This window comes from Strigops habroptila, chromosome 13 (genome assembly GCF_004027225.2).
Source record: "Strigops habroptila isolate Jane chromosome 13, bStrHab1.2.pri, whole genome shotgun sequence".
Lineage (NCBI taxonomy): Eukaryota > Metazoa > Chordata > Aves > Psittaciformes > Psittacidae > Strigops > Strigops habroptila.
Genome location: NC_044289.2, coordinates 12,769,253 through 12,783,449, shown reverse-complemented (window position 1 = coordinate 12,783,449; position 14,197 = coordinate 12,769,253). Strand labels below are relative to the sequence as shown.

Here is a 14,197-nt window from a genome sequence, read left to right as displayed (position 1 = left end):
TTCCACAGCATCAGAAACAGTGCCTGTCTCTCCTGTGCCGTAGAAACAAGGGGAACAACTGCCTTGAAAACAAGTAAAGGGCCTCACTACATGGATTTCATTTTGCCACAGCCACCTCAGACAAGCCAGTTGCTTCTGTCAGTCCAGCTCCACCCTTACACTTAACCTCACAGAAGAGAAAGAGGAGGCTCAGAGCAGCTTCCAGGGCAGCTGCTCAGGCACAGCCCTGTTGTGCTGGTACAAGCCCAGCCACTGAACCCATCCATGGCCACTGACCAGCAGTGCTGCCACCCAAAACAAGCCCCAGCTGAGCCCCACCAGCCCCAGGGCCAGGACAATGTGTGGGCAACACAACACTGCTGGGGGATACTCAACAGGAGTGGAACAGAAGGGAGCAGGGATCAGGGGGCTGTGCCTGGATTTAGGGTTTTAAGCCCTGTCTAAAGGCTGTGTAAGGCTGCACAGAGCTCTGCAGCACCATCCTCTCCAACTCGGGTTTGAGCCCTGCAAGGACTGAGCTGTATGGATCGATGGTACCCGGCTACATCCAGAACAAAGCGGGAGGGAAACATGAAACATTTACATGTTTATTATAATTACAATTTACATTACTCCAAAGAGCAGCCCCACTGCTATGTTCTAATCCTTAGCAATAAAGTCCTACAAAAATAAATCCAAGCTTTTACAGTAACCTAGGTCAGCGCGTAACTAAAACTCTAGCTACGTAAGGGGTTCAGTCATCAAGGTGCTTTTCCAACAGAATTCCCTACCAACTGAAAAGGGACACATGCCTACAGCAATTTAACCCACTTATTCATGCAAACAAAGGTTCCCCCCTCCCAAACCCTTCCCCACATACAGCTTGTTAAAAACAAAAAGAGAAAAAACCCAACTAAACTATTTACAGTAGGGGGGGTACAGAGGAAACAAATTAAACATGCCCATCGGTTAAGCTTCACGATATGGACTCCCATCCCCAGTTTAATGAAAACATTCCATAGTGTTCCACCACAGCCTACGAGTGTACAGAGAACTGTTCGGGTTCGGTACTACCCAGGAGCAAGGTACAAACGGAGGCAAGAAGTCGGAGCTTCGGATTCCATCCCAGACAGTCAGACACTGCCAAAACCTCCTCGTGCTGAGCGCAGGAGAGACACGTCCCACCAGGACACAACACACACACTGCAAGGAGCTCCGAGCCTGAGGAACACACGGTGCCCTTGAGCTCAAGGGAGAGCCACGGCTCTGTGTAAACCTGTAGTACCTCCACACTAGTACCAGCCAAACAGTTGTACAGTCATTTACACTACTACATGATCAACAATCCAGTATTCCCAAGTGACAATATACACAACTCCTCAGCACCAGGAATCCATCCTGCCAGATACCAAGTGCTGCTTCACACCTGCTGCTGAGACCAGTGAGACCAGCAGCACCAAAGAATCCATTTGGTTACTCAGAACAAAGAAATTATAGCTGGTTTATTTCAAGTGAACTTTGGTTCCATGTTAAAATAGCATGATTTCTCTTCTTCAGGGTTCAGAAAAGGAGTCTGACTTTCAGCTTAGACTATAGCAGCCTTTGAGAGACCCAGAAAGAAGAACCATGTAAGTTAGTCTGCACTTAAAAAAAAAAATACACAAAAAAAAAAGACACCCTGAAGAAGGTACCCCTGAACACATTCCCTCTTCTAAAGAATATTCCAGCTGACAGTTGCTGGTCCAAAATAAGTCCAGAATATAAGCAGTAGTACATGAAGTTCTGTCACTTGAGCTGAGACAGTAAACAATATGAACCATTTTCCCACATTAGTGCAGCAGTTGGTTGGTTTCTTTCTATATACACTTTCATCCTCTCAGGGGAGATGTTAGAACCTATTCAGGAAAAAGGGTAGGATTAGATTTGATTCCGTGGGGATCTGCTCCCAGGAGACAGCAAAGTTCACTCCTGTGTTTCAACTGAAATGCTCGGCTACAAAGGCTCTGCTCAAACAAGCAGCTCTTGCTTCCCCAGACAGAAGGCCAGTCCAAGAAGCCAACAGCACATTCAACATGATAAATAACACACTGAAACCACTCCTATTTCCTTCTACCACTTAGAGGGATCAATCAGATACAATAAGGAACAACTCTTGGCGTATCTGTGAGGCTGGAGAGCAAAAAGAGGTTGCACAGACAGTTCAGACAAGGAATAAGAGACAAACCTGGCTCAGACACAGTTTTAATCTTGCTAAAGAACTTGCCTCAAGTTACACTCTGCCGGTACCAGCTCTGTGAGTGGGTTGGTTCCGCCTCGCGGCGCCGCTGCCCCTTCCACCTCGGAACCCACCGCGAAAGCTGCGGCCACGGAGGAACCGGCCGGACACTCCGAACGTCTCTGTGTTGAGCTTCCTCTCCTCAGCCCACGTGGTGCGCCTGGAACTGAACCCCACCGTGGTCAGCTCTGACACTGACAGCGAACAGCCACAACCCAGCAGGAAGCCTCTCACACCCCGTTTTGCTCAACTGAACTGCAACAAGAACCATACTCCCCAACATACACACACCCCCCCATTAACATACACACACTAACTCGATTCCTCCGCAAAGCATGGATTTGAAGGTGACAGCTATTGGCTTTTGTAAGCCCCTTTCCTACTGGAAAACTACAGATGGGCCTAGGAAAGGGTTGAACATGATTTCCAGCATTTCAGCTGACGGCTACTGAGGCACTCCCATAGCACTGGTGTGTTTCTACCTCAGCAGAGGCCACCCTGCCCTCAACACCTTAGAGCACACACTCAGAAGGCAGCTTTGCCAAGCCTTACCAAGGGAATTCCACATCCTGCCACCACAGGGATGCCTGACTTCACCAGGCAAGTGATAACATCAGCAGCCAAAGACGAAGCTTTCTTTTAATATCCCCAACATCTAACTTAATGCATCTCCACAGACAGACCTGACCTCCTCCCTGCCCCAGCTCCAGGCTCAGCTCCTGTCTGCAAGCTGCTCCATCTCCAGCACAGCATGACCCTGACACCTCCTCCCACAACAGAGATAAGAAATTTGTTTAAAAACCAACAGGTTCAAAGGCAGAACTGGGAAACAGAACTGAAAATTCCTGTATCGGAGTTTAGGCAAGTGTATCAGTTGAAATCATTGCTTTTTGTTTGATCCCACAGCATGAAGCTTGGTTACTGTCACTTGTAAGCCACAAAATGCACAGCAGTACTCCCTTCTGAAGACTGTTTTGCTCATTTCCTTGCATTCTACACTTCTTAAAGAGTTAAACCAAGTGACATAGATTTAGGCATAGAATTGTAGACATAAATAGGTTTAAAACCCAGCAGCCTTTTAGGGAACACTCACCTAGACTTCAGTTCTGAGGAAATGTTGTCAAAGAAAGACTTGGATTTATCATAGTAGCAGTTGGGTCCCAGAAGGTCCTCCTCTGCACTGCCATCATTGTTTTGAGTTGCCACTCCAGGGTCCCCTTTTTCTTCCCCCGTCTCTGCTTTGTCATCTGAAGATAAAGCAGGGTATTACACTTCCTTGGTGCATACTGAAGAGCCATCTGTTCTCTTGCTCCCTCAAACAACATTTCAGATGTAACCATGCAGTTTCTCAGCACGAGTTTGTCTATGCAGTGTTTACTACTAGCTCAGCAATTCATATTTAATGAAGTCACAAACCTTTAAAGTTCAGTTTCTTCTTGAATTCTTTATCAAGTTCCTCTCTGTTGAATTGTGCATTTGCACTTTCAAAGTCAAAGTCACCTTCAAACTTTATTGTATTTTCCTTCACAGTAGTTGGTCTGTTTTGTCCTCTAGAACGGTTTCTGGTTCTCCTGTTTCCTGAAAGCAGGAGAGTTTAAACACTGGGTAATGCACAGGGAGGTTAAATGACTTGCTCAAGACCAGAGGAAACCTGGGTTAGAACTCAGGAGTTTCTGGCTTCCAGTCCTGTGGTTAGGCCACACCTCTTTGAAAGCAACTTCTCAACTTGGCTGTAGGAGACACATTACAGCAAAACTTTAACTGTCCGAAAAGCATTCCTGGATGTCAGTCTTAATGGTAAGACAGAACATACCCAATTCTCCTTCCAGTGTGAGGAGGGGAAATAAGAACAAACACTCTACCAAGAAAAGCTGAGGGAAGGAGGGAAAACTGCCCTTCCTGCCTGCTACTCATCTGCAAGCAGGGCACTGTCAGTACTCTACAAACCTGTCACGATGGCAAAGAGGAGCAGGTCACTGGTTTTGGAAAATCCACCCAAGACTCACCTACCCACAAAGGGAGCTTGTGCTCTGTAGAGTTGGTGGTTTCCAGCTGAGACCATCAACTCCTTCCTGGAAAAGCTACAACCCCTTTCTACACCACTGCCCTTGGGCAAACTAATTTGAAGACCTCAGCCTGAAGTTTTGTTTTCTGCCTTCCACCTCCCCCCCCCCTTTATTTTCCTCACATTGCTTGGGCAGAAATATCTATTTGAACTCAATTCCACTTTCTTTTGACCCGTGCTTAAACTGCAGCCTTGATGGAAGCAAGGGCTCCGTAGTTCCTCTCACTTCCAACAGCTCTGGAAAGTCTCAAACAGGCTGCCCCTTCCCAGTAAAAACACTTCGGGATTCAGAGAGATCCAGTTGTTGCTGCCAACTTGTAGCATCAGGTTTTATAATGTACCTTCAAATTTCTGGAAAGACACTAGATTCTGCCCCTGGAATGTTCTGAACCTCTGTGACTCCAGAACCTATTTTGTTAGGGAAGCGCCTCTGGATGCCCAAGGTCTTATCAAGCTTTGCTTTGCTCTCAATCTTCTGCCCAATAACCCTCGACTGAAGCTCACCATACTTGCCTTCAGAGGCCAACGCAACTGTTCAGTGCCAGGTTAACCTACCCGATCTTCTCCTTTGAGGTCTTCTGTTCTCATCATTCACCTGTCCTTGGGTTTGCACAGGTGCTGCCTGAACTGTATCTACTGAACAAGAAGGATAAACTCAATGAAGGAACACAAGAACAACCCCCAAACTGTTCAGTCCTGCACCTTTGGAGGCTGTTTGAGAACAGCACCAGAAGGAAGCAGCGGTGGGTACGTACCATTGGCCTTACTGCTGCCCTGTGGAACCTGCCGCCCGTTGCGCTGAACCCCGGGATTTACTTTCACTGGGGGTGGCTTTTGTGAATTCATGTTGTCAACCGGCCCGGTCTGAACAGCCTGTTCCACCATGGGGCTCTTGCGGACCGGGTGAACAGAAGGAAAACCAGCACCTGGAAAAGATCCCAGTGACCAAGTGCCTCTCAGAGCACGTGCCAACGCTTCTTCAAACCCTACCCACTGCTACGGAGAAACAGTTTTGTCAAGACTTACTCAAAGCCTCGAGTGTTCATCATTACATGCTATGTTTAAGTGGCATATACACTAGGGAAGGCACTACAAGTTGTGGCTCTCAATCCAGAGCCTTAAAAACCAGGAAATCTACCAATTTATTTCTTCAGCAAAGTTAGACGAGCATTAGACAAGCAAGCCAGGTCAGTCTCCTTGACAATTTATACCAAAATCTAATTCCTAGGTGTATCTTTGGTTATGTAGGATTTTACTTTACACAATACTTTAAATCTTGGCAAAAAATGCACCGTTTTGAAACTGCTCAAGAAAGCTGCTCTGCTTTGTCAAGAAAGTTTTGCAGCAAAAGCTCAACCACCTCAACTATATCCCATTTTGGAAGCTGCTTTTAGAAGTTCTTCAACTTCATTGCTTATTGTTAGCTTTCAGACAAAGAAAACCTGAAACCAGACCAGGATCTCAAAGTTACCCTTTTAAATTCCTTCTTGGTCAAGGCCAAAGTGTTACCAAGACTTCTGTTGCTCTTCCATCCAGGCTTATTTATTCACACTACAAAACATGTAAATACTTTTCATGGTTTGGTATACCTTACACCAATTATATTAAAAAGTGACAGTCTTCAGTACTCAGAAGAAACACTGCAGTCTAGGTTTAATTAGAAGTTCTGAAATACTACAGGTTTATGTAGTTATGCATAAGAGCTGTTTGGAAGCGAACTCTGAATTATACTTAAAGCAAGAAAAGTGAAAAGCTGAGGAGTACACACAAACCAAGCCACTGACACTGCTGGGTCACTCGAGTCCTCATGAGATATACCCAGCAGTTAACATCATGCAGGTTCCCAGTTAATGTACATCTGGAAAACTTGCAAGGAAGACAGGCATGTCCTAAGGATTATTCAAGAGGAGAAAGCTGCTGTGCAAGTTTAACATGAGAAAGTTTCAAAGCTTAGCCAGAATACTGAGGAAGGATGTACAGAGAGATGAGCAAAACCAGGGAGGAAGCAAAAACAGTTCCATGCCAACACGAGCATACATGCTTGAGTTAAAAACAGATGAAACTCATTACCATGTTTAAATGCAGGCTGCACCTGGTCTCTCTGCTCTGAGGATGGTCAGTCTAGTATCTCTACTCAACTTCCTTTATGTTCTCATACATAGAAGCAAGCACCCAGAACTGTTATCTCAGCCTTACCACAACTCAAACTGCTTACTGTTAGTCATGCTTTGCTAATCAGGAGTCTTGATAAGGTACAATGCCCCACCATGCATGAAATCTATCCTGATGTTTCATCAACTACAGCAATACTCCTGAACCTTCTATTAACCTAGGTCTCAAACAGAAAGGCCACCCACAACTTCAGCAGTGTTTGTCTTCTAAGCAAAGGGCAATTCCTCACCCAATCCCTAGGGTTACACATGTTCCTGAGTAGGATGCAGCATATTAACATCCCTGAACCTCAGCCCCCTCCTCATACTTACACAAGAGGATCCACTGTCCTGTACTTTCTCCTGTCTAATTGATACTCCTGGACAGGAGGAATACTTCACGTAATGAAAGGCAAAAAAAAGCTGAGAACAAACTAGTTCCGCTAGCATTACCCACACAAACACTATCATTCTAGGAGGGGTTAACAAGAACAGAGTGTTTGCAAGTGCCATGCAGTTCTTCCAAATATTTGGAGTCCTCAAACTGCTGTTACCCTTGGAAGAGAGCTGATGGGGCTCTGAAGACATGTCAGGCTCTGAGACAGGTTGTGGAGACGGAGAAGAACTAGGACTGGAAGCAGCTGCTGATGCTGGAGGGCTTACCAATTTCTCTAAAGAGATAGAGGGAAGAAGAGAAAGCAAAGATACATGGATAAGATACCAGGTAGTGAAACATCCGAAGGACTTGGAAAGAGATACAAGAATCTCTAGAACAGCATTAGAGTGGCTTATTTACAGTCCTCTCTGGGAATTCAAGTTCTTTTCACATGTGATGGATATGAAAGGTATGGTAGGTTAGAAATGAGCTGGCCTCAACTGTTAGGTGTTCACGTTACCCACAGAAAGTTGAGCTATTTAGTTTGTTTCTTGTGTGTGTGTTTGTACATGCAGGTGTAAGTGAAACGCAGGCCTCCATGCAGGAAGATCATTGCACAAAGTTAACTACTTATTCACTGCTGGTTACAGCCTAACACTTGGCACGAAGTTTGGATTAGTTTTATTTAGTTTCACAGTAGCTGCACACAAGGATCAGACCTTTATTCTAGTAAGTAAAGTTTTTACTTACCTAAACCTAATGAAGCTGCATACTGCTGGCTAAGTAAAGAGCTGGCTGCAAGCTGGCTGTAAGGTGGCATACCTCTAAACGGGCTGTAAGGCACATGTGGCTGAAAGGATGATGTAGAGGCAGAGCCCAGTGAAGACTGTAACAAGACAAAGTACATTTCCATTTACAGTGTCCAGAAGTCAACTTGCTTTGGCAGTGATTCTCTACTTTGCACACAGCATTACTAAAGCTTAAGTAAATACTGAGAAGCGTTAGTTTACCTCTTTATGATTTTTCTGCATTCTCAGCTAGCTCTGCCTTTTGTTGACTGAAGTCTTTAATGCTGCTGCTATTTTAAACATTACAGTGAAATTCAGGGTGCTTCAAACAATCTGAAGATTCCTGGAGACACTTACTGGCCTTCATTTTTAATCAGTTTATACCAAAATCCAGTCCTTCAGCACCAACGTTTTATCACAACTTTCTATCAACACTTCAGCTAACTTACTTGAACAATGGCAGGATCTTGTGGCAGAGTATGCTGAGCTTTTGGAGGTTCACAGACAGTGATGTCTTTGATGTCACTGCCTCGAAAAATGATGTATTCATAGATTTCTTCTCTGGGAGGAGCAGGTCTGTCTGTGGGCCGGTCTTCAGTACCGAAGGATCGCACTTGAGCGGTAAGAAGATCACTGTTAGTCCAGTATCACCATCACAGCATTGTGTAAGTGAAGATTTACACAATTAAGTAGTACTCTTGTAACATTTGCCAATTGCAACAACAAAAAGGTTACCTCCAGAACCCCCAATCTCCTCATCACACACATCTGTTCCCTCAAACACCGACTCTCCCAGCAGCCTGTATAAACAGCCTTGTTTACACCAAGCTCTGAAGGTAAAGACCAGAGACCACTGGAGTGAAGTATCCTGCTCCAGAACCGAGGGCTTCCCCACAGCACTGCACTCCACATTCCCCTGCCCTCCCCAGCACCCGCCCCATGCAGGCATTCAGCCCCAGACAACTGCCACTACAACAGACCATGGGAGAGACCCCTGAAGCAGGAGGGGAAAAACCTTGAAGGGCTTTAGAGCTCAAATTTGCACCTTTGGTTTCACATATTTATTATACAGACAGTGATAGAGTTTTATCAATAACAAGAATTTCCTATTCACATTCTCTCTCTACCCCATGCCACTGGTTTTATGATCAACAGCCACTACAAAGCAAGCTCAGTGATAAATCTAAACCCTCAGTGCCTACCAAGGCTTTACTGAGTCCCAGCTATCAGAATGCCTGACCAGGTACTAACCAGTGATGCTACACATTAGAGTGGGAAAAAAAGCTGCAATTGACTGTGTGGCAGCTACCAGGTAGAAGCTTCAATTAATCTGAGCCATTAAAAAGGTCAGACTCACTAGGTTGTTAGTGCAGGAGAACAGGTAGCAGTTACAGGAGACACTGACATATGGAAGCTTGAAATTTCAGTCACAAGTTATAGAAGCTCAAGGTTACTAATCTAGTTGTCTTCTGTCTTCAGGAGGCTTTGCCAGTTCAGATAAGCACCAGCACATTGTTTTGATGTATGTTTTCTGCCAACAAAAGAATTCTGTATTGGAGTTGCATCAATTGCTTCTACCAGGTTACCACAGCGCTCACCCTCTCTGCCAGGACATGCCCCAATTCCTGCAGTACCTTTATCAATTACAGACCTTTCACAGCCCCCTGCCATGTCAGTCTGATGTGCCAGCCTGCCACAGCTTCCACTGCAGACATGGGACAGCCCTGTCACATGGACTGGGATATTAAAGGGGACAGGGGGCATCACAGCCTCCCCAGAAAAAGGGCAACAAAAAGTGGATCCACTCAGTTCCTGTGCTGAGCACCCCCAGTATACTATACCATTATTAACTTACTAGGAGTGTTAACAGTTGTGGTCAGGGCTACTCATCAAGAGCCCTGTTCTCAGATGAAAAGCTGTATCCCCACCAGGCAGCAGTCAGTGCTGCAAGTAGTCTTCACCTCTGTGCCACATATCTGCGAGCTCCCAAGCAACAGCAAGCTCCAGGGACAGCAGATCAATGCTAAACTTTGTCCCTATCATGCTGATGCTGTTTAGCACCTCAGCTTATATCTAACTGGAAGGGAATCGTAACTGGTACAAGGACAAGCTGTCAGTCACTTCCTCTGAATGACTGTCTTCCTTTGGTTCCTAGGGTATAGAACCTCTCCAAGTTATTTTAGATCTCCAGCTGTTGTTTGATCATATTACAGCTGTAACCTAGTCAACCAAAAGCAGATTATACACTGACAGCAATGCTGTGGCCTTTTAAACATGAACCGTACCACTGACACCACTGCTCAAGATTAGATTCTTACAGCATACAGCTCATGGCAAGACTACTAAAGCTGTGCAGGGACTACTGCAGAATCTCATGGCTAGTTTGGGAAGCACCACATCTTCTCTGAGCACTGGGATAAGCCTGTCAGCTTCCACACAGAGAAATACACGACTGGCAGAGCCCAAAGCTGTCCAGGCAGCCTCTCAGTTGTCTGGTTCCAAGGTTTCTAACTAACAAGGTGGATAACTATGTCCTTGTTGTAGGCAAAACAACAGTGAGGGCATTTCAGATGGCTGGAGGAGTTGAGCATGCCTGCCCCTGCATTTGAAGGGTTTGACTGTTCCTGGCACATCACAAAGTAGAGCTTTAAGTTCCTGTGGGGGTCTGAAGGGCTGTATCCCATGAAGAGTTACAGCCACTATTGTTTACAGATGAGCAGGAAATCAATCCCACACCACGCTGCAGCTCATGTTTTATCCTACAGTTTGTGCTCATGTGTAGGGCTCTGTTGAGGAGACCTCTGAAGGGTCAGGAAGCATAACAAAGGCAACTGGCTATCTAGAAAGCAGAGCTTACGTGGTTATTTCTCAAAAAGCTCTAGATTCTTCAGACTTCTACAGAAGGGGGAGGAAGTTTCTGGTGTTCACTGCCAATAGGACAGTAATGGGCTTAGACCTCCTTTGTTTGCAATTTAAGTTCAGCATTTCACAAGACACACATTTCTTGCAGTGCTTAATTAAGCACATGGAATCTCCTTCTCCAGTGTTTAAGACATTGTGCATGTGTTGAGATTTAACAGAAACCAAACACAAATCAACTGAAGTTAGCCCTGCTTCTAGCAAAAGGCTGAACCAGACTCCTTCCTGATGTCTCTTTCAACCTAATTTTTACTTTGTATCACTTGGATGATAGAAGTGAAGAGAATAGCACTGACATTACACAATGTAGTTGTCTGAGCCTTAAACAGTTGCAACTAGGGCTTAATAATAATTTACTAGCTATCTGGACAACTTCAACTGCATGTCAGCAATCCATGGTTCTTCTAATCCTTCAGAGATCAAGTGTGTTAAACCACTGTCCCCCCCTAAGCACAGAGTTAATCTTGCTGTCACCACCTTCAACACTGTTCCTAATTCTGACCATTAATCAAAATTAAAAAACCCTCTGAGCTAAAGTGAAAAGCAGTGTTTGTACTGTGAAGTTTAGAGCAGCACTTTAAGTGAGGAAAACAATGTATTCTGCATCTGTTTGTAACTACTTCTTAGGCACTCCAGTTCATCCAAACTGAACGCTAACAGAGCAATAAACACAAAAACTAGCAGAAATCTTACACAGAGCATGTACTTAAATCACATTTGCCTTTGAAACACACCACTCAAGCTCTGAAGTAGCAAGAGCTGAAACTATGCAAGAAACCATTTCTACTTGCTGCTGGGTAAAGGTGAAGACCTCCTTGCACATAGAGTAGAGGAATTGCAACTTCCCACTTGCTCTGAGTGGAACGCTAACATAAATAGCTCTGTTTGTACAGTTAAATAAACAGCTATGCCCTTAGAAAAGAAGGGAATTTGTTAAACCTCACATTTTTAACTTGAGAATATACACTAATAGGTGTCAGATAATGTCCTGCATCACATAAATGTCATTATACTGAATAAATACTACGGCACAGGCTGCCTTGAGGATAGCTGAGCATCAGGCAAGTCAATGTCTGCTGACAACAGATAGTCTTTCAAAACAAAGATGCTTTCTTTGTTTGTGGACAATCCTGATGGGTTGCTGAAGGCAATGACGAAGGTGTGAACTTTGCAGAACAGAGAAGAATAAAACACAGGGAGAACGCTGATGAACATTATTAGCTGGAGTAGCCAAGCTGGACATTAAAAGCAGTGCAGAAATAAGATCTTATCTGAGAGACTAAACAAGATAGGGCAGGTTTTCCTGAGAGTAAATATAGCAGTTCTCAACACAGGTGACAACTGAATCCAAATGACACCATTTAAGCAGAAGATAAGGATCACCATTTCTATAGGGAAACAAGATGTAGAGCTCTGATGAGCAGCCTGCAGGGTAGGAAGAGCCAGACCCACGTGCGGATGCCCACAGAGCTCTGCACACCAGCTCTCGGCCTCTTCACCGGAGCAGAGTCCAGTTATTGATCCCGAAAGGAACAAAAGCACATCGACAGCAACTCTGTCTTCCCCCAGCGCTGGGGCCCTGCTGGAGCCGAGCACCGGCACACTGCCGGGCATCCACGTACAGACAGGGAAGGGGAGCTAAACCGAGACCATCACCCTCCTGGCCCTGACAATAGCAAGAGGAGCCAGCGTCGCTGGCAGCCCTTCTTCATCAGGGGGCTGCTAACTGCCCGTGACAACCGAGAGCCCCGCAGCACCCCGGGCCCTGCGAGGCACAGCGAGCCCCCGCCACAGCCCGAGCCCGGCCCCGCATCGCGGAGCGGCCTCGCAGATGCTGACTCACGGAAAGCCAGCAGCGCCGAAAGCGCGGGGCTCCGGCCCCACCACCCCCTAAGCTCGGGCCGCAAGCGCGGATGAGCCACGGGCCCCGCCGCAGCCTCTCAATGCGAGCGGGCTCCAGCCGCCGCTCGCTCAGGCCAGGCTCATTGTTCAGGGCACGGAGACAGCAAGCAAGGCGAAGGGGAAGGGGGGGGCTCCCCGCGTCCCCTCAGCGGGCCGCGGCGGCAGCAGAGCCAGCCTAGGCCTGCCCGCACCCCCCTTCAGCGCGCCCCCTCCCTCGCCGCCTCACCCTTGGCCAGCGCCACGGTGGAGTTCTCGGTGTCGATGGTGTAGAGGATGCCCTCATAGCGGATCTGCGCCTTGGAGATCAGGCTGATCTTACTGCCGATGTACGGCGTCCCCGAGCTCATGGTGGCGGCGGCGGCGCGGCCGGGACCAGAGCCAGGACCGGGGTGGGGGGTGTGTATGAGGCGGGAGGAGGCCGCGCGGAGCCGCCGCGCACCGTGGGCAGCCGGGACCCCGCCGCGCCGCCTTATGTAGGGCGGAGGGAGACGGGCTGCGGAGGGGGCAGAGCCGGGGCGTGCTGCGGCCCTGCTGCGCATGCGCCGCCGCCACCGCCTGCTATTGACCAGACGGGAGACGGGGTCAGGAGGGGAGGGGAGGGAAACCCGCGTCACGTGACCGTCACAGGCGAGGGTGCCACGTGCGCCGCGGGAGGGGCGGGGCCAGGAGGGGAGGGGAGGGGAGAGGCGGGAGCGAGCGCGCTTCCCGCGCTGCGGCGGCTGAGCGGAGCGGCAGAGGGCATGGCCGGGGCGGGTCGTGCTCTGCTCCGACCCCTGCCCCTGCCCCCTGCCCCCTGCCCCCTGCTCCTGCCCCCTGCTCCTGCCCCCTGCTCCTGCCCCCTGCTCCTGCCCCAGACTCTGCCCCAGCTCCAGCCCCGGCCCCTGCTCCTGCCCCTGCTCCTGCCCCTGCTCCTGCCCCGGCCCCAGCTCCTGCCCCCGCTCCTCCCCCTGCCTCTGCCCCTGATCCTGCCCCTGCTCTAGCCCCTGCCCCAGCCCCTGCCCCAGCCGCTGCTCCTGCCCCAGCTCCAGCCCCTGCCCCTTCTCCAGCTCCTGCCGCCGCCCCAGCCCCCTGCCTCTGCCCCTGCTCCAGCCCCTGCCCCAGACCTGCCCCCGCTCCTGCCTCAGCCCCTGTCCCAGCTCCTGCCCCTGCCCCAGTGCCTGCTCCTGCCCCTTCTCCTTCCCCTGCCCCAGCGCCTGCTCCAGCTCCTGCTCCTGCCCCGGCCGCAGCCCCTGCTCCTGCCGCAGCCCCGTGTCGCTGCCCGCTCTCACCCGTGCGGCGGAGCTTTAGTCACACACCGCGGAAGGGAAGATAAGAGGAGGGGGATCGCCTTCCCTCCCCCCGCCGAGCCGGGCTCTGACGGGAGCTGTTCCCCCCTCACCTCACGCCGCCGCCCACCAGCCCCGCTCTGAGGCTTCCCGCTGCCTCACGCCGCAGCAGCGCTCTGAGGAGGAATAGGGATGGCAGTCCCCGAGCCCCTTCTCCTCCCTCGGTGGAGGAGCCTTGGTTTGGTGCTGGAAGAGCCCTCGGTGCACGTCAGGGCACACACCGTGAGGCGCACACCGTGAGGCGCACACCGTGCCTTTGTTCAGCGGGCGAGGCGGGATGTGCCCGGTGCGCTGATGGCGGCGAGTGACAGCCTGGCAGAGGCACCACAATGCTAGGCCGCAGCTGGAGGACGAGGCGCTCAGTGCAGCGTCCCTTGGGATTTCTGCGGCTCCGAAGCCATCTGCGGGTCAATGAGAC

General features: G+C 49.0%; 1 protein-coding gene across 4 annotated transcripts; it reads right to left on the bottom strand.

Moving 5' to 3' along the window:
- Positions 1–571: 571 nt before the first annotated feature.
- Positions 572–13,087, bottom strand: LSM14B (LSM family member 14B). Of its 4 annotated transcripts, none has more exons than XM_030503215.1 (10): positions 12,681–13,087; positions 8,083–8,246; positions 7,596–7,731; positions 7,024–7,140; positions 5,075–5,245; positions 4,875–4,955; positions 3,671–3,832; positions 3,348–3,501; positions 2,243–2,420; positions 572–1,874 (listed from the first exon to the last, which is right to left on the bottom strand). In XM_030503215.1, the coding sequence occupies exons 1-9, from the start codon at positions 12,991–12,993 to the stop codon at positions 2,249–2,251; spliced, it is 1,470 nt and encodes a 489-aa protein (XP_030359075.1). In that variant the 5' UTR covers positions 12,994–13,087; the 3' UTR covers positions 572–1,874; positions 2,243–2,248. The 4 variants fall into 4 exon arrangements, with proteins under 4 accessions (XP_030359075.1, XP_030359076.1, XP_030359077.1 ...); XM_030503216.1 differs by having other exon boundaries at positions 572–1,200; XM_030503217.1 differs by having other exon boundaries at positions 4,875–4,952.
- Between the last annotated feature and the right edge of the window lie 1,110 nt (positions 13,088–14,197).